Source organism: Primulina huaijiensis, chromosome 7 (assembly GCF_012295235.1).
Source record: "Primulina huaijiensis isolate GDHJ02 chromosome 7, ASM1229523v2, whole genome shotgun sequence".
Taxonomy (NCBI): domain Eukaryota; kingdom Viridiplantae; phylum Streptophyta; class Magnoliopsida; order Lamiales; family Gesneriaceae; genus Primulina; species Primulina huaijiensis.
In genome coordinates, this window is record NC_133312.1 from 7,173,825 (window position 1) to 7,199,295 (window position 25,471).

Consider the following 25,471-nt stretch of genomic DNA (forward strand, 5'->3'; position numbering starts at 1 on the left):
CAAATAAAACACAAGCCGACATTTTATTTACAGAATATCTACTTTAACATTTTGTTATTTGATTTTTTTATTTTTTTTAATAACTCAAGTATTGAAAGTGGTTTTTTCTAATGCTAGTGACGTGCAAGGTTTTTTCTTTTCTCGAGTACGCATCAATTGAGTTACCATTTTATTTGGTTTAAAGCGGCAGAGCTAGAGATTTGATAATCTTATCCTTCAAATGGAAAATGGTATGTCAAATGTCATTTGTAAAATCCTAATTCTTATGTAAACTTAAAAGTACTATTAGCTTCACTGCCTTCAAAACCAATAAAATATACGGTTACAGCAAAGAAATACTTGAAGATTTGTCAGAAGAGGAAAACATGTTGCAGTAGACTGTCACCAAATTGTATCAACTCTTAGCATCATCGATCTTATATACCAAGAAATTTAATATTCGAAAAGCAACATGAATAGACAGAAAAATAAAGGTGAATAATGATTAAAATAAAATCATAAAGTGGTAGTAAGACACTATAACCTGAACAGGTAACACACAAAAAAAAAGAATATGAAATGAAGCAATCATCCTATGCAGAGAAGAGCCTATGTTAGTGCTTCCAAACATCAGCAGTCACGTCCTTGTAACAAATGGGACAAGCCTGTTGTATCGGAGATTATTAGTAAAACTATGGTTGGAGGAACTATCTGGGAAAGGAAAGGAAGCGTGGAGGCTTACTTTGTTAATTCTAAGCCATCTGCTCCCACAAACAGTATGGTAGAGATGTTTGCACGGAAGGATGATTCGCTTATCGCCTCTTTTGTACTCCATTTGGCAAATTACGCACCTTTGTAACCAAATAAAACTATTACATACAACTCAACAGCATTAAAGACACAAAATAAATTGTACACCAGTGTTGAAAGGAGTAAATGTATTGATTCACCGATGTAAAAGGTATGCACTAAAGACAGGGAGGTTATTTCTACATGTTGAGAATTTTTTCTAAACATTGTGACTGAATATTCAATAGTCATCACTGGCAAGTAATTCTATATATCATTAACGCAATAGAAAATGTGGCACTTATTCATCCTCCTTCAATCTTGCTTATTCAAAACAGAACCAATGACACCGCATGGGGTTAGATGGCGACGGTCCTATAGTTAGCTCTAAAGCACATGGTTTCGATCATCTAGTCTGAAAACATTTGAACTTTTGCAAGCAGATGATGGAAACATTCTTTGACTAGACCTGTGAACTTTCACAATCTAATGCAGTTTCCTATGCATCCAACTTGATGAATCGTGGACAGTATCAACTCAAAAATATATAACCTATGGAAGAAAAATATTGTTATCGACCTTTTAGAATAAGCTAATCAAGCATCAAATTAGAAAGAATAGAAATGAATCAGGAAAAATTGGAATGACTGGCACAGGAGCAATACATACCCAATCAACCAGTACATTTCCCGAGTCAACAAAAAACATTCACCTTCCTTCATGGTTCGCTTGCCAGTTTAGGTGGATACGTTATCGAGAGAACGTGGAAGTATGATCTAGTATTATGTGAAAAGTAACTAAGAAAGGCAGTTAACATATTTTTTCACACTGACATGGTGGAGATACTTGGGACTACGAGCCTACATTCTTACCTTTCACCTGGGAATTTCTTTCTAAAGAATAAGGTCAATTTGAACTTTGAAGTTGGAAGCAATGCAATTTGATCCTGGGAGAGACCCCTACTTTGAGTTCCAACTGCTTCACCTAGCTCAAGTAACTCCTGTAAGAAGGATTCAAACCCATAAACTTATGTTTCCAGAGAATATCGAAGCAGAGTAATGGACAGCATGTTCAAACCTCATAGGTCATATTATCAGGATCAATGTTGTCTTGCCAAACGACCTTCATTCATGCAAAGAAGCAAAACGAATCATTTTTATATTCTTCTATCTCAAAATTTTGATAGAATGCCGATAACTGAAAAGCTTTGACTATGAAACGGAAATTCACCTACCTCAGAATCACGAGCAGCCTGAGGATTCCGAGGACCTGTAATTAGAAAGAAAGAGTTTTCGTTAAAGGATGGTTGTCATTCATTGAAATGAGAGATTCAATTGCAAAGGGAACACAACATTAAAGTAAAACTCCAATTAGTGAATTAATCCATTAAAGCAGTTTGTATGAATAAATGCAATTTCTTTAGCGGAATGTACATTCATTGTGTAGTCATCAGTCTTCTTTTCTCACCCTATTTTCACATCACAAACAAGGGCACCGATTGTTCCTCTTTTTTTAAAAAAAAATTGTACAAGAAACCCACATAGCATAAAATTACCCGAAAAGGTGCATCTGACTAATGCAGGAACTTTCTATAAAACAGGAGTCGTCATGCAAAGAGAAGGAAGCAAGCTGTAAACATATTTTTCAAGGACTAATTAATTACTTCCTTTCACAAGCTAACACCCATAAGGCATGTAAAAATTACACCAAAAACTGCAATACTAATACTAACACAAAAAATTAATAGAAACCAACAGTTTCTGGAAATTGTCGTTTGGTTTCAGTCCAAAGCAGAAACTGTGGTTTGGTTTTAATATAATGCTTTGGGTTAAGTTAAACCATATATAAACATGAACAGACAATGTCTTGATCTTTATACGAAATGAAGAATTTTAAATTTATTTCATTACTTAAAATTTTGGTGGGCTAAGTGAAGAAAAAAGTAGAATAAAAAATTGGGTAAGAAAAGAAAATAATTCGCAATTTCAGTTCGGTTTACATGTATTTGCATTTTGGTTTGGGAAGTTCATAAACCGAACAGATGGTTTTGAATTTTGTGACACCTAAACCACCCAAACCGAAGCATATACACCCTATACCCGTAATCGAGAAAGGAAAGGAAATAGACCAGAACTCACACTCTGAAGTACTAGCATGGGATCTGGTATTCGAAATTCCTGCCTGGTGTCCATGCGAAATAGTAGCTTGATAGCCAGCCAAAACTGACGGATTCTCGAAATGTCCCCCATATTGGTTAGTCCCTGAGATGTGATTATTAACCACACAGCCGTGCCCATATTCATAGTATGACAAATTTCCCGGTTCAGATGCAGCAAATTTGTATAGATTAGAATTCATTCCTGGGTAAGCATTCTCCTGCACATAATTCAGCCAGTCACACATGTTCCTTCACTACATCTATGTTATTCATGGTTCGCTCAAATTTTGAATTGAACTTGTTTGATATCCCAGACCAACTCAATAGCAAGACAGACAAAAGACACCTCGATTATATCAATTAGAAAGTATAAAGTTCGACAATTCATTTCTCAACATAAAAACTCATCAAAGTTAACGCTATTTAATCGTGTGAGCAACAGGATATTGGTTAAAATATTCTCACTGACTTGGTGGAGCTTGATTTTAAGAAATGGATAGTTTATAAATCATCTTCGGCTAACACTTTTACATCAACTTGGTCTTTCACACTACCAAGCCATCTTGAACAAGCATCAAGAGACTCGAGCACCTCCTACACAACTTGAGCTTAGGATTTATTAATTCACATATCCTCGCAAGATCGCCAAATACACAACCACTATGAGCAATGAAGAAACTATATTTAAATCTTAATAAACACATCCCATGAGAAAAAAGGATCAAATGTTGCTGATACAGTACCTGTACATAAGGAACATCAGCAAAAATGTAATCGACATGGTCATAAGTAAGACCTCCAAAAAAATCGACAAAGCTTCCAATTGAATTGTAAGGCATCGAATGGTCTTGGTAATAAACATCCATCTGAGTATTCCAGCTCATTTTCGAAAAATAGTTCTGACCAATGAAAAAGAAATGATCAAACATTCTAACCTTACAGAAATCCATTTAAGGTTGTAACATTGAGATCTAATAACACAAGCTGGAAGAACCCCGTGGGCCCATGTCGAAAAAAATCCAAATTTTGTAATTAATTTATCTAAAACACATGTATATAATTCGTTCCTTCGGCTAAATGATCTTAGTTTCTCCGGGCACAAACACGTTTTTACCTGTGATTGATTAGTCAGAAATCGGTGGAAATGAAGAAAATAACAAGATTTCTGAAAAAACAGTACTGCCGATATACCTACAATGAAGACAACAAATGTTATTATCAATCCTAATAATCGTAAATCATTTTAAACGAGATTAGAAGAACAAATACTTCCTCAACGAAGAGAAATCCACCAAAAAATATGTAATACTCAAGATAATAATAGTGAACAATTAAAATCATATACCGATAAATTATTTCCTAGCTTTCATACAAAACATACAGCAGCCAAATAAATAATACGAATCAAAGTAAGCTCATTTCACGATTTTCTTCAACTCCCTCGAAAATGGCAACGAAACCCACAAATCAAAACCAATACCATTATACCACGTCCAATTCACGTCAAAGAAAAAAAAAAAGAAGCAAAACCCAACAATCACGGGCTCCGAAAACCAAACCAAAACTCCGATTTCAATGCGGCAATAGATGCACAAATCGAACTTGGAAAAAGAAAAGTATTAAAGAACTGACATTCATCGCTTCCCGAATGAAAGTCTTCGGCTGATCAACGAGAGAGACACCCCATTTTCGGTCTCATTATCTCTCCAACGCGTGTAGTGTCTGAAGAGCGCATGAAAACGAGAGCAGTGAGTTCACCTCGGTCTCTTCCCCATTATGCATTCGACAAAATGATATAGACAGAGAGAGTAAAAAAAAAACATATCGTACAACATTCGATGCACAAGGTACAATTACGGAGGACGTATAGTTCTGGCAAATGCGGAAAGTATCTGGATTTAGAAAAATGATTTTTGGAGTGTAATTATTTTAGAGTAATTTCTCAAAGCTAATTTTGTGTTTGCATATTTATTTTATAATTATTTTTTCTCGTAAAAATAAAAATTATGAGAGGAATATATATTTTTAAAATTAAAATTGATTAATATATAAATTTCATCATTTTTTNTTTATCCCGATAATTCATTATTATATTCTTTTTTATTTTTATTCATTTTCATTTTCGTCATTGAAGTTTTATTTTGATTCAATTATATGATAATTCAAAACTTACCCATGTAAACTATTTTTATTTACTTTTTTTTAACTATTTTTTTAGATCCAACTATGTGATGATGTTATACTTATCGAGTATGTCTAAAAACATATTGTCTAAAGACGTAAGGCAGTGCAAGGTTTCCACCCTATATATTATAGATTTGTTTCAATGGTCCATCATGCTTATTTAATATAAAATAAATCGTATACTTTTTTTTTTTTACCAAAATACCATTGGGTCGTGTCTACCAAATTTTAAAGACTACTCATCACAATTTAACCACACACTTGCAACTGATGGTTCCTGATATCGATTCCTTCAGGAACACCTATCGCGATCTTGTTTCGTTTTCTACCTCAAGCTGTAAAGTAATGGATTTATTTCGAAAAAAATACATGAGAAGGGAAAAAGCTTATAAATTTTATTTAGACATACTAAATATTATTACAATAATACTCTTCTATAGATGAGAAGATAATTTGTTTGGCTACTTATAGTAACTAGAAATACAATACACATAAACCGAAAAATATTAAAATGATTTATTTCATAGAAAATTGGAGATGATGATCGATGCCCACAACTTTCTCCTGCCTTATTATTTATATAAGTCTTCCTCGGATTTCAAATTTGGACTTCATACCTGTATATATAACTTTTTGAATTATTGCTTTTCTGTCGGTGAGTTTTGTAATGGGCGGTTGAGTGGTATAATCTTCTACTTGCTAGTGGTCCATTATTTCATTAATTAGTGGACCTGTCTTTTTGTGATGGTGAGTCACATCTAACCTGTCTCTTTTATTTCTGTTAGGGAATATTTTGTTTTTGAGGTCCTCGAGGAAATTGTTTTGTGTGATCCCTCACTACTTGGTCTTGTTTCTTCAAGATACTTCCATTTAGTTCTTGGTCGGAAACAATTCTCAAATTCTGACTTTTTTTGATTTGGGTACTTCGTGAATATATGTTCCGACCATCTTCCAATGTGAGCCATGATACAAAATTTCCGGCGAGTCTCATTGCTCTCCGGCAACTTTCTCTTTCATGGAAGATTTATGTTTTTCCAATATTTCTTTTGCGAAACTTGTAGTTTTTCATGTCATTATATTTAACAGGAAAGATCCGTTAACTTAATTATGATAGAATTTAAACAAAAACTTGACTTTGTCTATCTACGTAAGACAGACTCATATCGCTCATGCTTTTCTGATAGAGATGTCATATTCAGTAAGTGAAGCAACAAGAGATACTTGATGAAGTTTTAGATATTCACAAACCACATTTGGCCTCCTAAGCTTGATGAAATAGAAAGCCTCGTGTGAGACTTTTCCAGCTGGTTCTGGTGTTGCACTGAAAACTTATAGCTTTAGAGTGTCTCTATAGACAAATAATCGTTATTTGCTCGTTTTATGAACTGCTTTTGAATCTATTTTAGTAGTGCTGATATTTTTTTTGAAAACTGTGTGTTGTGGTATAGACTGAGGTCAGAGCTCCAAACTCACATCATGTATTGACTTCCTTATTATAGGCATTGGATTTCATCCATATTATTGGAAACATTCCTACTATGTCAACTCGAGTTGTAGCTGGGTTAATTTTTATTCTAATTTTTAATTTCTCACAGTTCTGCTGATGTACCTGAAATGGAAAACCACAAACTTATTATTACCAACCTTATATTTTTTCTTATTTGTTTGAGGTTTAATGTTGATTTATTCATCTTCAATCCCCAAGGTGGATGATTGACTTGAAGGCTCGACAATACCATTGTCCATTATCTTGTTAAGAAATCTCAGTAATCTAATCTCTTCCTATTTGATCCTTATATGTAATATATGTTAAATTTTCTTGTTTCAAATAATCCAAAATATTATAATAAAACTTGAAAATAATAAATCTCGAACATATATTTGAATCCACAAATTTTGAGATATATCTTGTCCTAAACATTAAAGTTTGTATGTCTGAACTGTTTAATCTTGGATTTGATACCATTTTATAGGACCATATTGTTATTTTAATAGAACAAAGGTATTTTGGAAATAAATTTAAAAATTTAGGTCTTAAAGAATATTGAATCACAATTAATCACAATTCGAAAGTAAAATAAAATTTTTAACCACATAAAAATAAGGTAAATTATAAGAATATTTTAAGGTATTACGTGGGGTCAGCAGTGCTAAATTTTCCTTAATATTTATTTCCTGAAAGAGGGCAAATTAGTTTATTTCAGTCTTAGGCAAAATCAGACCATAAAATATGCCATAATTCTTTAAGAATAGGTCTCTTGTGAGACGGTCCCATGAATCTTTATCTGTGAGACAGGTCAACCCCTACCGATATTCACAATAAAAAGTAATACTCTTAACATAAAAAATAATAATTTTTCATGGATGACCCAAATAAGATATCTGTCTCACAAAATACGATCTGTGAGACCGTCTCACATAAATTTTTGCTACGTTGATCAATTTCCAAAGTCGGCATGCTAATATTCATTTCCACCAATATTAAATATAATTTTTTTGTTTTTTTTTTAAAAAAGGAAAATTCGGTAAAGAACACACATTTTGCTTTTGGAATTGTGATCAATGTTAGTTTATCAGAATGGTCTTTTTTTTTCAGTTTTAACTCATTAATTTGTAAAATTACTAAATGAGTTTTTTTTTAGATATTTAATTAATTTTTCAAATTGAAGTGTTTTCGGGTTTTTTTTTTAAAGCACCAATTTATTCTCAATCAAGATAACCTTAAAATAAAAAACATTGTTGACCTAATAAATGTTTGGTCAGCAGAAGAGCTGACGTGGCTTTTTGAGGGGTTGATCATGTGGGGTCCACCAAGGTCATTTTACTGGGAACCGGAGCAATCGGTTGAGTAAAAGTTAAAGTTGTCTGAGGACGACCGGCGGGGGCCATACAATTATTTTGGGTAAAAGTTAAGGCCAAAGGCGTGGCTCGGTTTCTTGTACTTTACTTCTTCTTTGTCTTCACCAATAGTTAATTCTTTTGTCTTAAAAAAAAAGATAATTCCTTTATTAATTAAATAATTAATTAATGTACTAGAAAAAAATTTATAATCATAAGCCAGAAATAAAACTTAATATTCTATATTTCAAAAATATAAATTTCATTTTTGTGTGGTTTAAATTAATTCAATTATGTTGTGACTATGAATTATAATTTTTTTTTTAACATCAGTCAATTGACTTTACGTATCATATCGAAAATACTTTTAAATTATTCAATTATTCGTAATGAGATTATGACTGCAACACTTACTTATATTATTGTGACACTCCAAGCATAGTATTTTGGAATATCGATCGGAGCTGATTTCAGTTGACAGTTCAAAACAGCAAAATTCGAGATAATCTCGAGGTTGAGTTTCAATTATAGTTGTCTCATGGGATATGTTTTAATTTTTTTTTTTTGGATTATTATTATATGCAACCCATAATCCTTTCTTTTTATACACTGTAAACGAAGAAAATAGGATCAAATTAGACCATTTTTTTATATATATAATTTACATTCAACTTGTATTTATTGGAAGCAAGGAATATTATAAAAAAATTCACGAGATGTTGGGCCCAAAGGAAGTTGTAATCCGTTGAACTTAGTTGTCACGAAAAGTTATATTCTTATAAATTAAATATCTTCTTTTTGTTGGCCTAAAAACGTTCAGAACCGCTAAAACATATATAAGAAATAAATTAAAATAAATTTAGTGGGGTGTATTCAACGATGAGATTTAATGACTTTCACTGACTTTTTTTAAATGATAGATTTTCGTGGATTTGGTAGATTTTTATCGATTTTTATAGAATCTCACAGATTTGTAAACAGAATTTCATGGACTTTTGCAAACTTTTTGCTAGATTTTTGTAGACATTTGCAAATTTTTTATTAATGATACAAATTTTGTAATTTTATAAATAAATATTTTTTTAATTTTTTTTAGCTAGTAATTATTTGACAAAAATAACATCTTCATTTTGAAATAAAATTTATAATGCAAATAAATTTAATTATTTAAAAAATAAATATGTTTAATATATGAAAAAATTCACAATTAAATTTAACAAAATCAAAATTTCAATCCTCTGTCTATTTAATATGCATAAATAATTAATCAACAAAATTTTAATTTATAAGCATAAATTAATATATATGTATACATAAATATAACTAATCAAAACATTATGAAATTTGATAAATTTTAAGCAGTTTTTATGAAAAAATCTAATGTTCGTTATTATCAATATGATCAATGTCACTCCACATTCGATTTACTATAGCATCCCTCCATGCATTTGCATTTGCATTTGCTCATTGTTGTTCTTGAGTGTCAAATATTTTATCAAAGTTGTTATCTTCGTAAATTTGTTCCGATGAAAGTTGCGGAACTTCATTATGTGGTTCAACTAGAAATTCATCATATCGACTCTTCTTTCGAAGAAAATTATGCAATCTGGCACAAGCCAATACAAGCTCCGCATGTGCTGTATATGGAAATGGATGAGCAGTTTTGAATGTTTTGAACCGCAATTTAAATATACCAAATATCCTCTCAACTACGTTTCTCAAACAAGAATGACGAAGATTGAACAACTCTTTTGCTTCTTCAGGGTGACGACCTTGACCAGTGAATTGTTGGAGATGATAACGAACAATATGTTTGAATCATGGGCATATCCCTATCATGTGCTCTTAGAAAATTATGTAACGCGTCTTCAATGTTTCTCCTCTCCAACCAGTCAGTTGTGCAACAAACCATCTTCATTACAAATTTCTAATTGATATAAATTTAAAATAGTTTATAAAATCCATTCCAAATAATTTTAATTTAATATAATCTGTAATTTTTACACAAAATATCAAGATTTAATACTAATTAATAAGCACATAAAGTATGCAGATTACTAATAGTTATAACATATGTCCGTGTTGATGATTTAAGAGTTATTTTTTTCAAAAAAATTATTTAGGTGTTAGCATCCATACATAACAATTGATCTCTGAAGCATACCAATTACTTTTCCTCGAATATCCCTCCACTACATTACTCGTATTCTTATGGCAAAAACATCATAAAATAAAAGTTCAAATACAAAATTAGACGAGCAAAAAATAACTCAAACATAAATATTATAATTTATGTAAAAATTATTATCCAAATTTAAGTAATCGATTTTTTAATTGTTGAATCATTGATTTGAGAAAATACAGAAATCGAAACAGATTATTTTTTTAAGAAACTGAAAGTCTGATATACAGACTTCTCCATATCACATTATACACAAAAATTTAGAGCACGCACATAAACAGACAGAAACAAACAACGAACGGAACACAGAAAGATATACATAGAAATCATAATATGTTTTTGTAATCAAATCAATAATGATTCAAGAAAGGAATCATATCTCTGAAATTCGAGGAACCCTCGACTTGTCTTAGAGAGGAGAAAAGTGCCGTTTTTTAATAAGGAAGAGAGATATATGAGTGAGAATGATATTTTGTTTGATTAAAAGTCTACCAAAATCTCTAGAGTGAGTAGAAGACAATTTTTAAGTTTTTAAAGTTGTACATAGAGTTTTAAGGTTTGTACTTAAAGAATTAAATTAGAATCATTATAAATCTATGGAAATATTGGATACCTATAGATTTTTATGGATTTTTAAAAAGTCAAGTTTGAATACCTCTAAACTTTTTAAGACTCTATAAAAATCTAATTTGAATACCACTAAACTTTTATAGAGTTTATAAAAGTCTATGTTCAATACCTCTAGACTTTTAAACTCTACAAAAGTCAATAAAAATAATTAAATTTTCAAGATTGAATACACCCCCTTAATGTTTTGAAGGGAAAAACAAACAAGATATAGTATTTGGGTTGAGTTTGCTATTTACCCGGTCCATTCTCCAAGCTTTCTAATTTAATTTTAAAAAGAAAAGTTTCCTATTATTTACTTTTCATATTTGTTATTATATACATATTTATCAATATATTCTATCATTTTTATTTTTCAAATCTTTTAATTATAAAATTTTTATCTTTATTTATAAAAAATTATAATAAATCGACACTAATAATAAATAAATAATTATTATAAATAGTAGAAAAAATAATATTAGCAATAAAATGAAACAATAATTTTATAAAAACAATAAATGTAAAAACTATTATTATTTGATTATAGATTATTAAAATAAATCGTAAGAAATTAATAATAATATAATAATAAATAAACTAAATAATAATATTAAAATTATCATTTAATAATGATATTCAAAATTAAATAAAACTACTTATTATTTGACAGCGATCACATTATTATTATTATTATTATTATTATTATTATTATTATTATTAAATAGTAAATAAAAATTATTTAAATATTTAAATAAAAATATGATTTGATTATAAAAATATTTTTATTCCATTCGTTTCTCATTTAATTTGATATCAATCACAGGAGGAGATTAAATTTCTCATTTCATTCCCTCTCACATTCCATACGGAAGTTGATTCAATTCACTTCTTATTTTCATTCAAACGTATCAATCATGTCCTAAAGGATTTATGTAACAAATGTCTCGTATTGAACATTAAAAGTAATAAAGAGTGACTTATAAGATCAGAAAATATTTATGTAACAAATATCTCATATCGATTATTAAAAATAATAAAGAGTGACTTATAAACTTAAAAAAATTATATCATCTAATAAGTCACTCTTTATTAGTTTTAATGTTCAAATATGTGATATGTGTAACAATTTACCAATAAAAAGGAAAGGGAATTATTTTAAGAAAAACACAAAAATAAGTTTCTTGCTTAATATATAACTAATAACATGTATACGCGTTGCGTGCATGAACAATGTGCTAAATAAAAAATTCTGATTTTTTTTAAAATTATTTATTAGTGAGATATATAATAGCAATATTAATTTGGTGTTATTTTGTGTTTAAATAATAAATAAATAAATATATATCACCGCATGTTGTCATGATGTGAAGGATCATTACGAATTTGGGGCTTCGTCGATACACATGCCAATGGTAATGTCACAAGTTATCATCTCCCATTTATAAATATTTTTTCCTATTTTAAATTATTGTTTTTTTAATATGTAAATTCATTTTTTTTAATTGAAATTGTTGAGTTTTGATATTTACTAGAATTTTTGTAGAATAAAAACAGTGTTGACATATTATCATATTTGTTTTTCTTGTAATTGTGTACAACCTTTAGCTGTTAATCGTAACTTGTGTCTTGTAATGTTTTAGAGTAGCTTTGTACACCCTTTTGCAGGCCACAACATATTTTCCGGGCGTCCATGAAACCATAGACCAACTATCATTGCTTTCCAAGGCTTGCAATTTATCAAGCTAGTGTAAGAATTTAATATCATGTACATAAATAAATAACATGATAACTGAATGCGGAATATGAATCAAATATTACCTTCAGTCATTGATCTACAAGAATATATTGAACACCTTCTTGAATATCTTTTAAATGATTGAACCTTCCAAGAACTGCAAACATCACTATAGATTATGATGTATAATTTTTAAGTGTGTGCTTAAGGACCTCAAAAGCCACTGTGGGGACTCGGACTCTAATAACCTCCTTAATCATTCTTTGAGAATAATTGGATCAATTAATTAAAAGTGGGTCTAAAATTTTTTTTTTAAAATACGGAACATCATGGAATCAAACTCATATATATCAGTATAAAGGTACAAGTCTTGTACAACATACAATCAACTAAAACTAAGGTTCAACAACTAATATCAAGTGTTCAAACCCTATTTACATCAAAATCCGTAGTCTCCACTCTAATCACGATCTCTCCTCATCTCCTCGACCCTGATCCTGTCCCACCTGTTGTCATGCACACATACAAACACGACAACAACCGTATAACTCCGGTGAGAATATAATCCCAGTATAAACATGTATACATGCGATGCATAAAGTCATATACAAAAGCATAAATCATGTATCAATGAACATGAATCATAAATTATGACACATTAGTGAATACAGATAAAACTCTCTGACTCGTCATCTCCGACTCGACTCATCTCTAATCTAGGGATCCCGGTTCCTGGAGATTGGCACATATATCGACTTTCAGCGATAAGAGTCGATCCACTCCTAAGCCACATCGATATAAATCAACAATCCAGTATCCTGGCATATCCGCCACATACTTGGCACATCCGCCTATCCTATTCTGATAATGTGCAATGTGCCCGTGACTACTCGATCACCATCAGGCACCTCTGTCAGTGACTCTCGCTCAATAGCTATCTGCTATACTCTGCTTTTTCTATAAATCAATAGACCAAGCATACCACATTGCCAACATTAATGCAATAAAATAAAGTATGTGGTTTTAGGGAAACTAGAGTCCAATCTGACTCAAGTTAATCTCACGGTTAACATTGATTTATACCTTTCTTTCGTAATCTAGGTCTGAAGAATTGGAAGTTCTGAATTCAAGACTGTCTCTGTCAATCTGAAATGACATTCGAGAAGTACCATATCAATATACAACTCAAATCACGACATGTTGATCAATCTCAATCTTATCAAATTCTGACGGCATAACGGTACAATCTCGACATACCCTCGTCAACTCAATATCAATAAACAATCTCAGCAACTTATAATCTCAATAAATACAATCATAATTCCACAATCTCAAATCTGTATCATTTCATTCAAATATAATCTGACAAATAATAACAATGGCATAAACAGTCTGTTTTTCGATCCGGTCTCGTTTCTACGATTACCAGTATTCTCAGAACACATAATAATAATCAAATCACAATTTCTCCAACATCATATTTTTGAATCAAGATAAAACTTACGTCTTTGTGTAGCTCTTGACGAGAGATCTCAAAACTGTGCTCGGATCTAAAATCGGATAAACGGATTTGCCAAAATCACAACTTATAGTACGAATAAATTGAGGAAACTTTGCTCTGAAGTCTCGGTCTTGTCTCTGGTGGAAATGAAGGGAATTTACAATTTATATATATATCTCATGCATGGTGTGACAAGTGTCCCACTCAAGTCCCATAATTGCACTTTAGCCCCTGAAGTCTTCATTATTTGCAATTTGGTCCTCGATAACTCTTTTTAATTCCATTTCAATCCTAATTAATTACAAAAACCGTGGAATCTCATTCATCATTCCATAATTCATAAATTAAATAATCTCGGATTAAAATGATATAATCTCGGGCCTTACAATTCTCCCCCTCTGAGACATGATTTCGTCCTCGAAATCGCAAGCAATCAAACCATATAAGATAAGAAGATATAACAGAAGCTAAAATAAAAGACTCACATCAGCGAAATAATTCTGAGAACTCCTATCTCATGTCTGATTCAGTCTCCTAGGTAGCTTCTTCCATGCCATGACGAGTCCATTGAACTTTCACAAGTGGAATAGTCTTTGTTGTGAGCTGTTTTTCTTTACGATCGATAATCTGAATCGGTTTCTCGATATAACTCAATGTCTCATCCAGCTCGGCTTCATCTGGCTGCATAATATGGGAATCATCAGGAAGATACTTCCGCAGCATCGATACATGAAAGACATCATGTATTCCAGATAGAGAAGGCGGTAATGCGAGTCGATAGGCACGATGTCCTATCTTCTCGAGAATCTCATACGGCCCAATATATCGTGGAGACAACTTCTCTTTCTTGCCAAATCTGACAACTTCTTTGAAAGGTGAAATCTTCAAAAATACTCGGTCTCCTGTCTCAAATGCTAACGGTTTACGTCGAACATTGGCATATTTGGCCTGTCTGTCCTGAGCTGTCTTCATTCTCTTCTGAATCAGCTTCACTTTTTCTGTCATCTCTCGAATCATGTCAGGCCCAATCTCAGGTATCTCAGAGATATCATCCCAATACAGAGGGGATCTGCATTTCTTACCGTACAACGCATCAAATAGTGTCATCTCAATACTCGTCTGATAGCTGTTGTTGTACGAAAATTCACAAAGTGGCAATGCCTCTTGCCATCCAATGCTAAAATCAAGCACTCCAGCTCTTAGCATATCCTCCAGTGTCTAGATAGTCCACTCTGATTGTCCATCAGTCTGTGGATGATATGCGGTACTCAGATGTAACTTCGTACCTAGAGCCTGCTGCAAACTCTGCCAAAAGTGCGAAGTAAACCGACGATCATGGTCTGATACAATCGACTTCGGCACTCCGTGCAATCTGACCACTTCTCTGACATAAATTTCTGCCATCTGGTCATATCTGTACGTCATCTGATACGGAATAAAGCATGCTGATTTGGTCAATCGGTCAATCACTACCCAAATCGCATCACAACCTCGGGAGGATCTCGGTAAATGTGTCACAAAGTCCATGGAAATGGGATCCCATTTCCATTCAGGAATCGACAAACTGTGCAGTAGACCTCCTGGTTTCTTCCTTTCAGCTTCCACCTGTTGGCAATTCAGACACCTTGACACAAACTCTGTGACATCGGATTTCATCTGTTTCCACCAAAACTGTGTCTTCAAATCATTGTACATCTTTTTGCCACCAAGATGAATGCTAAATCGACTGCTATGCGCTTCTGACAATATCTGTTGTATCAACTCTGAAACATCTGGCACAACCAATCGATTATTCACATACAGTACATCCTCACGTACATGATATTCTGATCGATGCCCTGCTCTGACCATCGATATCGAGTTCTGTACATTCTGATCAACTTTCTGAGCCGCTTTAATCTTCAAAATCAGCTCTGGTTCGGTTTGAACAGCATATAATCTCAATGGTCTACTATCTGTCTCAAATACCAATCCAGACAAACAACAATCTTCTATCAAATTCGAAACACCAATCGTCGATAAGGATAAAGAACATACCTTTCGACTTAGGGCATCAGCCTCTGCATTGGACTTTCCCGGATAATATTTGATTTCACAATCGAAATCCTTCAATAAATCAAGCCATCTTCGCTGCCTCATATTCAGTTCTGATTGTGAAAACAGATATTTCAAGATTTTGTGATCAGAATAGATCCCAAATTTCTCACCGTAGAGGTAGTGTCGCCATATCTTTAATGTAAATACAATGGCCGCCAATTCAAGATCATGAATTGGGTAGCGAGTTTCACGTGGTTCAACTGTCTCGAAGCATAGGCAATGACATGGCCTCGCTGCATCAAAACACAACCCAAACCTCTGTGAGAAGCGTCACAATATACAACAAATCCACCAGTACCTGACGGGATAGTCAATATCGGTGCACTGGTCAATATCTTCTTCAACTCAACAAAACTGGACTCACACTCCTCAGACCAGACAAATGGAGCATTCTTTTGAGTCAGCTGCGTAATTGGTTTAGCAATACTGGAAAAATCTTTAATGAATCGTCGATAATATCTTGCCAAACCCATAAAACTGCGTATTTCAGACACTGATGTCGGTCTCGGCCAAGAAATCACGGCCTCAACCTTGCTAGGATCAACAGAAATACCATCGCCGGATATGATGTGACCCAGAAATACAACATGTCTCAACCAGAATTCACATTTCGACATTTTTGCATACAATTTCTCAGTTCTCAATGTTCTCAACACAATTCTCAGATGCTCAGCATGATCAATCATATTCTTCGAATAAATCAAAATATCATCGATAAAAATAATCACGAAATCATCGAGATACTTCTGAAACACACGGTTCATCAGACCCATAAAAACAGCTGGAGTATTCGTCAAACCAAACGGCATGACAATAAACTCATAATGTCCATACCTGGTTCTGAACGCTGTCTTCGAGATATCAGAATCTCTGACTCTCAACTGATGGTATCCAGATCTCAGATCGATCTTGGAATAAATAGAAGAACCCTGCAACTGATCAAATAAATCATTAATACGAGGCAAAGGATATTTATTCTTTACCGTAGCCTTGTTCAGTTGCCGATAGTCAATGCAAAGTCTCATTGACCCATCCTTCTTCCTCACAAATAACACTGGAGCACCCCAAGGAGAAACACTCGGTCTAATGTATCCCTTGGCCAGTAAATCTTCTAACTGCTCCTTCAATTCTTTCAATTCAATAGGTGCCATTCTGTACGGAGCTCTAGAAATCGAAACTGTACCTGGTACCAATTCAATGCTGAAATCTATCTCTCGAATCGGAGGCAATCTCGGAATCTCATCTGGAAAGACGTCAGCAAACTCACACACCACTGGCAAGTCAGCCAATGATGGGCTCGATTTCAGTACGTCAACTGAATAGACAAGGAATCTCTCTGCTCTTTTCTGTAACAATCGAGTCATAAATAATGCAGATATCAAAGGAATTCTAGCTCTAGAACCCTTACCATAAAATTTCCACTCGTCAGCCATGTCAGGTCTGAATCTCACAATCTTGTGGAAACAATCAACGGTAACTCTGTACTTGGTCAACATATCAATACCGATAATATAGTCAAAATCAGACAACCCAAGCACAATACAATCTAACTCAATCTCATGCCCTTCATACTGCAGTATACAATGTTTAACCGAATTCACGGATATCAAACATTTCCCCAACGGAGAAGAAACAGACACTACAGCAGATAAGGACTCAACAGGTAATGCATGACTCAATGCAAATCTCTCAGATATAAATGTATGAGAAGCACCTATATCAATCAATACATATGCAGGATAACCAGAAATAAAACAGTTACGTGCAACAACATCGTCTGGTGCTTCCTGAACCTGCTCCTCTGTCAAAGCAAATACTCTGGCCTGCTGTCTAGGAGGCTGGCTGACTGCCTGGCTTCCTCCTGGCCTCTGCTGTGACTGGGTGGATGGTGGTGGCTGGAAAGAATGTACAGCTGATGATCGTCTATCAGTCTGAGCCACTGATCCAACTGATTCTGCTCCCTGGGATCCCTGGGAACCTCTCTGTGGACATACTCTGGCAAAATGTCCCTGCTGTCTGCATATACGGCAACTACCAATCACTCCCTGGCATTGCTCGGTCAGATGTCTCCCTCCGCAAGTTCTGCAATAAACTTCGGTATAACTTTGGCTCTGTCTGGAACCACTGGAGCTAGAAGAACTGCTGCCCGACTTCTTAAACTGTTTTCCTTTGGCTTTCAGCTGATCTCTCTTTCCACTGCTGCTACTGCCACTCTCAAAGCTGGTAGGGGGTTGCTGGAACTGAGCTGGAGGGGGTTGCTGTCTCAATGCTGGTGCTGGTGTATACGAAGCTCTTTTCTGTCTAATCAGACCGGCTTCGGCTCCCTTTGCTCTGTTCAAGGCATCAGCAAAGTTATTCGTTCGCCCCGTATTTATCAATGTAAAGAAATCAGGATTCAGGCCATTAATGAAATGATCAGCAACAGCTTCGTCATTCTCAGCAACATGTGGAGCAAAACGCAGCAAAGTAGAGAACTTGGCCACATACTCTTCAATGTTCAGCTGACCCTGTCTCAGATTTGCAAACTCTGCCCCCTTGTCTTTCCTGTACGACACTGGGAAAAATCTCTGATAGAACTCAGTCTTAAAAACATTTCAAGTGATATTCGTACCTCGATGCTCCAACGCTCTCTTTGTCTTGATCCACCAGTTCTTTGCAACATCATGCAACTGGTGCCCAATCAGTTTAACTCTCCGCTCATCAGTGTAATCCAACGAATGAAACAACATCTCAATGTCATCTAACCAACACTCACAGTCAACAGAAGTCTCTGTTCCTTTCAGGGTTGGCGGTTTGAACGACTGAAATCTCTTCAGTAGCGTTTCCATCGGTGTTGCTGTCACATCCATCGGATTAGCCGAAGTACTGCCCTGTTCTGGTACTCTTCGGGGAGGCATATCTGATTAACAAAAGGATTAGTAACCCAATACAACAAATCTGTTTCAATTCAGTCCCCTCTCCGATCATCTTACTGCTGATCAAGAATCGGTTCTGATTCATTCTCAATTAATACAGTTTACCAATTAAATCAGATAATCAGATAAACATGTAATAATAAAAGCAGTAATCATGCTAGCAATCAAAAGCAGGAAAGAAAACTCAATCTACCCCGCTCACTAGCTTCTATAGCAAATCTTTTATGGTTCTATCTCAGTCTCAAGAACCTACGGCTCTGATACCACCTGTTGTGGGGACCCAGATGCTAATCACCTCCTTAATCATTCTTTGGGAATAATTGGATTAATTAATTAAAAGTGGGTCTAAAATTTTTTTTTTTAAAATGCGGAACGTCATGGAATCAAACTCATATATATATATATATATCAGTATAAAGGTACAAGTCTTGTTCAACATACAATCAACTAAAACTAATGTTCAACAACTAATATCAAGTGTTCAAACCCTATTTACATCAAAGTCCGTAGTCTCCACTCTAATCACGATCTCTCCTCATCTCCTCGACCCTGATCCTATCCCACCTGTTGTCATTCACACATACAAACACGACAACAGCCGGATAACTCCGGTGAGAATATAATCCCAGTATAAACATGTATAAATGCGATGCATAAAATCATATACAAAAGCATAAATCATGTATCAAGGAACATGAATCATAAATTATGATACATTAGTGAATACAGATAAAACTCTCTGACTCGTCATCTCCGACTCGACTCATCTCTAATCTAGGGATCCCGGTTCCTAGAGATTGGAACATATATCGACTTTCAGCGATAAGAGTCGATCCACTCCTAAGCGACATCGATATAAGTCAACAATCCAGTATCCTGGCATATCCGCCACAGACTTGGCACATCCGCCTATCCAATTCTGACAATGTGCAATGTGCCCATGACCACTCGATCACCATCAGGCACCTCTGTCAGTGACTCTCGCTCAATAGCTATCTGCTATACTCTGCTTTTTCTATAAATCAATAGACCAAGCATACCACATTGCCAACATTAATGCAATAAAATAAAGGATGTGTTTTAGGGAAACTAGAGTCCAATCTGACTCAAGTTAATCTCCCGGTTAACATTGACTTATACATTTCTTTCGTAATCTAGATCTGAAAAATTGGAAGTTCTGAATTCAAGACTGTCTCTGTCAATCTGAAATGACATTCGAGAAGTACAATATCAATATACAACTCAAATCATGACATGATTGATCAATCTCAATCTTATCAAATTCTGACGGCATAACGGTACAATCTCGACATACCCTCGCCAACTCAATATCAATAAACAATCTCAACAACTTATAATCTCAACAAATACACTCATAATTCCACAATCTCAAATCTGTATCATTTCATTCAAATATAATCTGACAAATAATAACAATCACATAAACAGTCTGTTTTTCGATCCGGTCTCGTTTCTACGATTACCAGTATTCCCAGAACACATAATAATAATCAAATCACAATTTCTCCAACATCATATTTTTGAATCGAGATAAAACTTAATAAAACTTACGTCCTTGTGTAGCTCTTGACGAGAGGATCTCAAAACTGTGCTCGGATCTAAAATCGGATAAACGGATTTGCCAAAATCACAACTTTTAATACGAATAAATTGAGGAAACTTTGCTCTGAAGTCTCGGTCTTGTATCTGGTGGAAATGAAGGGAATTTACAATTTATATATATATCTCATGCATGGTGTGACAAGTGTCCCACTCAAGTCCCATAATTGCACTTTAGCCCCTAAAGTCTCCACTATTTACAATTTGGTCCTCGATAACTCTTTTTAATTCCATTTCAATCCTGATTAATTACAAAAATCGTGGAATCTCATTCATCATTCCAAAATTTGTAAATTAAATAATCTCGAATTAAAATGATAAAATCTCGGGCCTTACAACCACTATTTATAAGAAGCTCGTTGAAATGTCCACTATTCGTTTTTCTTTAAAATATACTAAAATTTTTTTTCCTCAATAAGACATTCGGCCTAAATTACACTATACATACATATATATTTTTAAAGTATTTTTGCACCATTTAAAATAAAACAACCAACTTATTATTTGAAAATCCCAAAAAAACTCAACTCAAACATAAAATCGTAAACGTCCATCAACCCTAAGCTAACATTATTTCAAAAATAAACTTAAGTCTAACCTCATGTCAAAAACCTCGCAAAAGCATCATAAGTCATAAAAATATTTAAGTAATCATAAATCATGAACTTAGTTTTATTTGCGAAAAACTAGCGACGGTCCTCGGGCTGTCATGTGCACCTTCAGTCTAACTAGTTCAACCATCAAAATCTCCATCAATATCAAGCTCACCTGCATCGATCATATCTAGTGAGTCTATTGACTCAGCAAACCTTAATTTTGATGACAAATAATACATACACATTCACAAGTAACAGTGAAAATACTTTTACTTAAAATAGCTTTTCATGAACATAAACTTTAACATTTTTCTTTCATCATATCATATCATATTTTCTTTCATCATATACGTATATGTTTCTCTTTTTATTGAATTCAAATTCTCAACTGTGACTTTTGTATTAGCTGTAGGTTGATGGATCCATCAACTTAACCAAACTTTACTCAATTTGAACCAAAGCTTATTAACACCTAGCTAAACTATATACAACCCAATTCAAGCCCATTAAACCATTGGATAAGCCCAAACCAGTTACTGAATTTTGTCCCCACTTTTTCGAAAACCCTAGCTTCCTAACCTATCCATCCCTTCGCCCTAGCCCCTAAGCGAGTGGACCAGTGCCCGACCGACCCTCCTAGGACCTAGACCAAGCCCCTTAAGACCTTCTTAGTCCAGCCCTCACGATCCATGCATGAGGACGAGCATGGTTTTCTCATATATCTCGTGTGCCGCCCTAGCCGTGCGCCCTTCATCTCCTAGCCTCCCCAACCTTGCGTGGACCACCATGGCTCGAGGATAGGACCCTCACGAGCCCCTACCCTGGCCTTGAAGGCAGCCCGCGCAGCCCCTTCCCTTATCCCATGAAGAATCGAACCCTTGCCCTATGATCCCAATTTTCGTTCCAGCTTGTTTCCCTTGAGTTCAGCCCTTACCTATGCATCTAGGGACCCTTAAACGTGTGGAGAAACTTCCCTTCCCAAGTCCCTATGATGGCAGCCCCTCCATGCACCATTACAAGAGTTTTAAAGTATAAAAACACATGTTCTAAGCATAATATTGAAAGGAGATCGATTAAGGTGCCCGAATACGCAACGGAAGTTTCAAAATAATTTTCATAGCAAAAATCAAACACCTCAAGCCTATTGTTGAGGATCGGATTGAGTTTAGAATGGGGGGTTGAATAAACTCAACGGCAAACTTAATCAATTTTTCAGAATGATGTGCTAGAGTCCTGTTAGAGATACTAGCAAATTCTTGTTCGAGTTTAAAGACCAGCTTATCACAAGATAATGTGCGGAAACGATCTGTTGGTTAGTGGGTGAAAATAGTGAAACAGAAAAGCAGTAGATGGCACAAGGTTTGTTTCTGGAAGTTCGAAGATGAATCTTCTAAGTCTCCCCTTCTTCTATTTCCAGAAGGTATCTCTAAAAGACTTTGGTGAATAAAGTACAACAATTGTACACACCTACTTCAACAGGACTTACCCTTCGCCTAATGAAACTCTTAGTTTTACAACTCAACTACTTGAATGATCTTAAGTTCTGGAAAGAACTCTTTTCCAGTTACAAACTCTTCTATTAATAAAGTGAATAGCTTAAGAAGAGATAAAGAAAATAGCTAGCACAAAATGATCTCAAATGATCAAGTGTATGCAATGAAGCGTGTGTTGCTTTTTCAGTGTTGAGCTTTTGAGATAACTGAGAGTTCTAGCGATGCTTGAATGATATTCTTTGATTGAGATTCGTTCACTGCTTGTTTCTTGAAAAGTGCTCCGTCTTCATATATAGGCTTAAACCAACGTTAAAATCTGAGCTTTATTGCTGAAAATGGACCCTACAGAATACATTAAAGCAATCAGTCTCAGTTCATACCAAAAATGGTAAGCCGTCTTAAATGTTCCCGTACAACATTTAATGGCATTAAATGAAGCAATAAATGCTAGTATCACGTTAATAGATTAACGGTAATATTTAAAGACTTGAGATACGCAACAATCTGCTAGTGTCTATTTCGGGTTTGTATTTCTTCTAGTTCTGGTTTTAGCTAAGAAGTCATTTGTTCATTAGATTAAGCAGTACTTGTTAAGTGCTGCTACTGGTTTTAGCGCGATACAAGTGCTTCTGGTTTTCTGCTTATTTACATCCCGCATAATCAGCATCTGAGTATCCAATAAGATTAAACGATGAGTTCTTGGGATACCAGAGGCCTACATTTTGAGTACCCTTCAAATATTTTAAAATTCTTTTACCAGCAATGAAATGTGATTGTTTAGGATTTGATTGAAATCTAGCACATATGCAAACAACAAACATAATATCGGGTCTACTGGCAGTAAGATATAACAATGAGCCAATAAGACCACGATACTGAGTTACCTCTACTGGAGTTCCCCCTTCATCTTTATCAAGTTTGGTAGACGAGCTCATAGGAGTGGAAGCAGCAGATCATGCTTCCATCCCAAAATTTTTCAGTAGTTCCTTTGTATACTTAGCTTGATTGATGACGATTCTAGTATCAAGTTGCTTGATTTGAAGTCCTAGGAAAAATGTTAATTCTCCCATCCTGCTCATCTCAAACTGTTCCTGCATTAACTTGGCAAACTTTGCACATAATTTGGGGTTAATTGACCCAAATATAATATCATCAACATAAATTTGAACTAATAATATGTACTTGTTTTTTACTAGGGTAAACAAAGTCTTATCCACGGTACCGATTGTGAAATCATGATCAATAAGAAATTGTGAAAGTGTGTCATACCAAGCCCTAGGTGCTTGTTTCAGACCAGACAATGGTTTATGTAATTTAAAAACATGATGCGATAATAGATGATCAGAAAAACCTGGAGGCTGTTCAACATAGATTTCGTCTTGTAGTAGACCATTGAGGAACGCACTTTTCACATCCATCTGATACACTTTGAAATTTCTAAAAGCAGCAAAGGCTAAAAATATTCTGATAGCTTCGAGCCTAGCTACTGGTGCAAAGGTTTCATCATAGTCTATTCCTTCTTCTTGTCTGAATCCTTGTGCAACCAGTCTTGCTTTGTTTCTGACCACTGTTCCTTCTTCATTTAGTTTGTTTCTAAATACCCACCGGGTTCCAATGACAGCTTGGTGAGATGGTCTAGGTATTAGAAACCAAACTTTATTCCTCTCAAATTGATTCAGCTCTTTCTTGCATAGCTTCTATCCAGTTGGGATCCAGAAGAGCTTCTTCAATCTTCTTTGGTTCATCTTGAGAAATAAAAGCAGCATGCATGTATTCATTCATCATCTGTCTTCTGGTCCTTAGCAGAGCTGTTGGATTTCCAATCACCAAAGAAGGGGGATGAGATTTTCTCCAAATAAAAGGATTTAGATTATCTTTATGTAAAGCAGTAGATTGTTCTGGAATATCAGCTGCTGGTTCTGGAATGCCAGCTGCTGGTTCTGCCATATGAATGTCTGGTTCTGGATTTTGAATGTCCTTGACACTTGCTTCTGCATCATCTTCACTGTCTAGTTCCAGATGAACCCTGTCTAACCTGTTACTTAGATTAGATATGTTAGTAATCTCGGGAGCACTACTGTCTTCATCAAAGACAACATGAATAGATTCTTCAACATTGAGTGTTTTATTATTTAAAATTCTAAATGCCTTACTAACTGCTGAATATCCAAGAAACAATCCTGCGTCAGATTTTGAATCGAATGCAGCTAAATGATTTTTACCATTATTATGCACCAAGCATCTACAACCAAAAACATGAAAGTAAGATACATTCGATTTACTCTCTTTCCAGATTTCGTAAGGAGTCTGATTATTCCTCTTGTTGATCATTGTTCTGTTTTGTGTGTAGCAAGCAGTATTAATAGCTTCTGCCCAGAAGCGCTGAGAGATGTCTGCATCTGCTAGCATTGTTCTAGCAGCTTCTTTAAGTGTTCTGTTTCTCCTCTCAGCTACTCCATTTTGTTGAGGCGTCATGGCAGCTGAATATTCATGATGAATGCCCTGTTCATCTAGATAACCCTCAAGAGTCTTGTTAGTAAATTTAGTACCTCGATCACTTCTGATTCTAATGACAGAAACTGATTTTTCATTTTTAATCTTTTTCAGAAGTTTGATCAGGAGGCTACTGGTTTGATCTTTTCCAACAAGAAAGATTACCCAAGTAAATCTAGAAAAATCATCAACAACAACCTGGGTGTACCTCATTTCCCCTAAGCTCATGATAGGGATTGGACCAAATAAGTCCATATGCAATAATTCTAAACACCTTGAGGA

The 25,471-nt window shown here is 34.5% G+C and overlaps 1 protein-coding gene across 2 annotated transcripts; it reads right to left on the bottom strand.

Moving 5' to 3' along the window:
* Positions 1–456: 456 nt before the first annotated feature.
* LOC140980379 (E3 ubiquitin-protein ligase BIG BROTHER-like) lies at positions 457–4,726 on the bottom strand. 2 transcript variants are annotated; one of them, XM_073446166.1, is made up of 9 exons: positions 4,559–4,694; positions 4,041–4,117; positions 3,670–3,825; positions 2,907–3,144; positions 2,003–2,037; positions 1,846–1,890; positions 1,641–1,768; positions 722–830; positions 457–644 (listed from the first exon to the last, which is right to left on the bottom strand). In XM_073446166.1, the coding sequence occupies exons 3-9, from the start codon at positions 3,808–3,810 to the stop codon at positions 594–596; spliced, it is 747 nt and encodes a 248-aa protein (XP_073302267.1). In that variant the 5' UTR covers positions 3,811–3,825; positions 4,041–4,117; positions 4,559–4,694; the 3' UTR covers positions 457–593. The 2 variants fall into 2 exon arrangements, with proteins under 2 accessions (XP_073302267.1, XP_073302266.1); XM_073446165.1 differs by lacking the exon at positions 4,041–4,117 and having other exon boundaries at positions 4,559–4,726.
* Between the last annotated feature and the right edge of the window lie 20,745 nt (positions 4,727–25,471).

What these genes read in the sequence shown, in the direction of transcription:
- LOC140980379 (XM_073446165.1), bottom strand. An exon ending in CCATGCTAGTACTTCAGAGT is followed by an intron (nt 2,038 to 2,906) that starts GTGAGTTCTGGT and finishes TTCTAATTACAG; the next exon opens with GTCCTCGGAATCCTCAGGCT. An exon ending in CTGATAATATGACCTATGAG is followed by an intron (nt 1,769 to 1,845) that starts GTTTGAACATGC and finishes TCCTTCTTACAG; the next exon opens with GAGTTACTTGAGCTAGGTGA.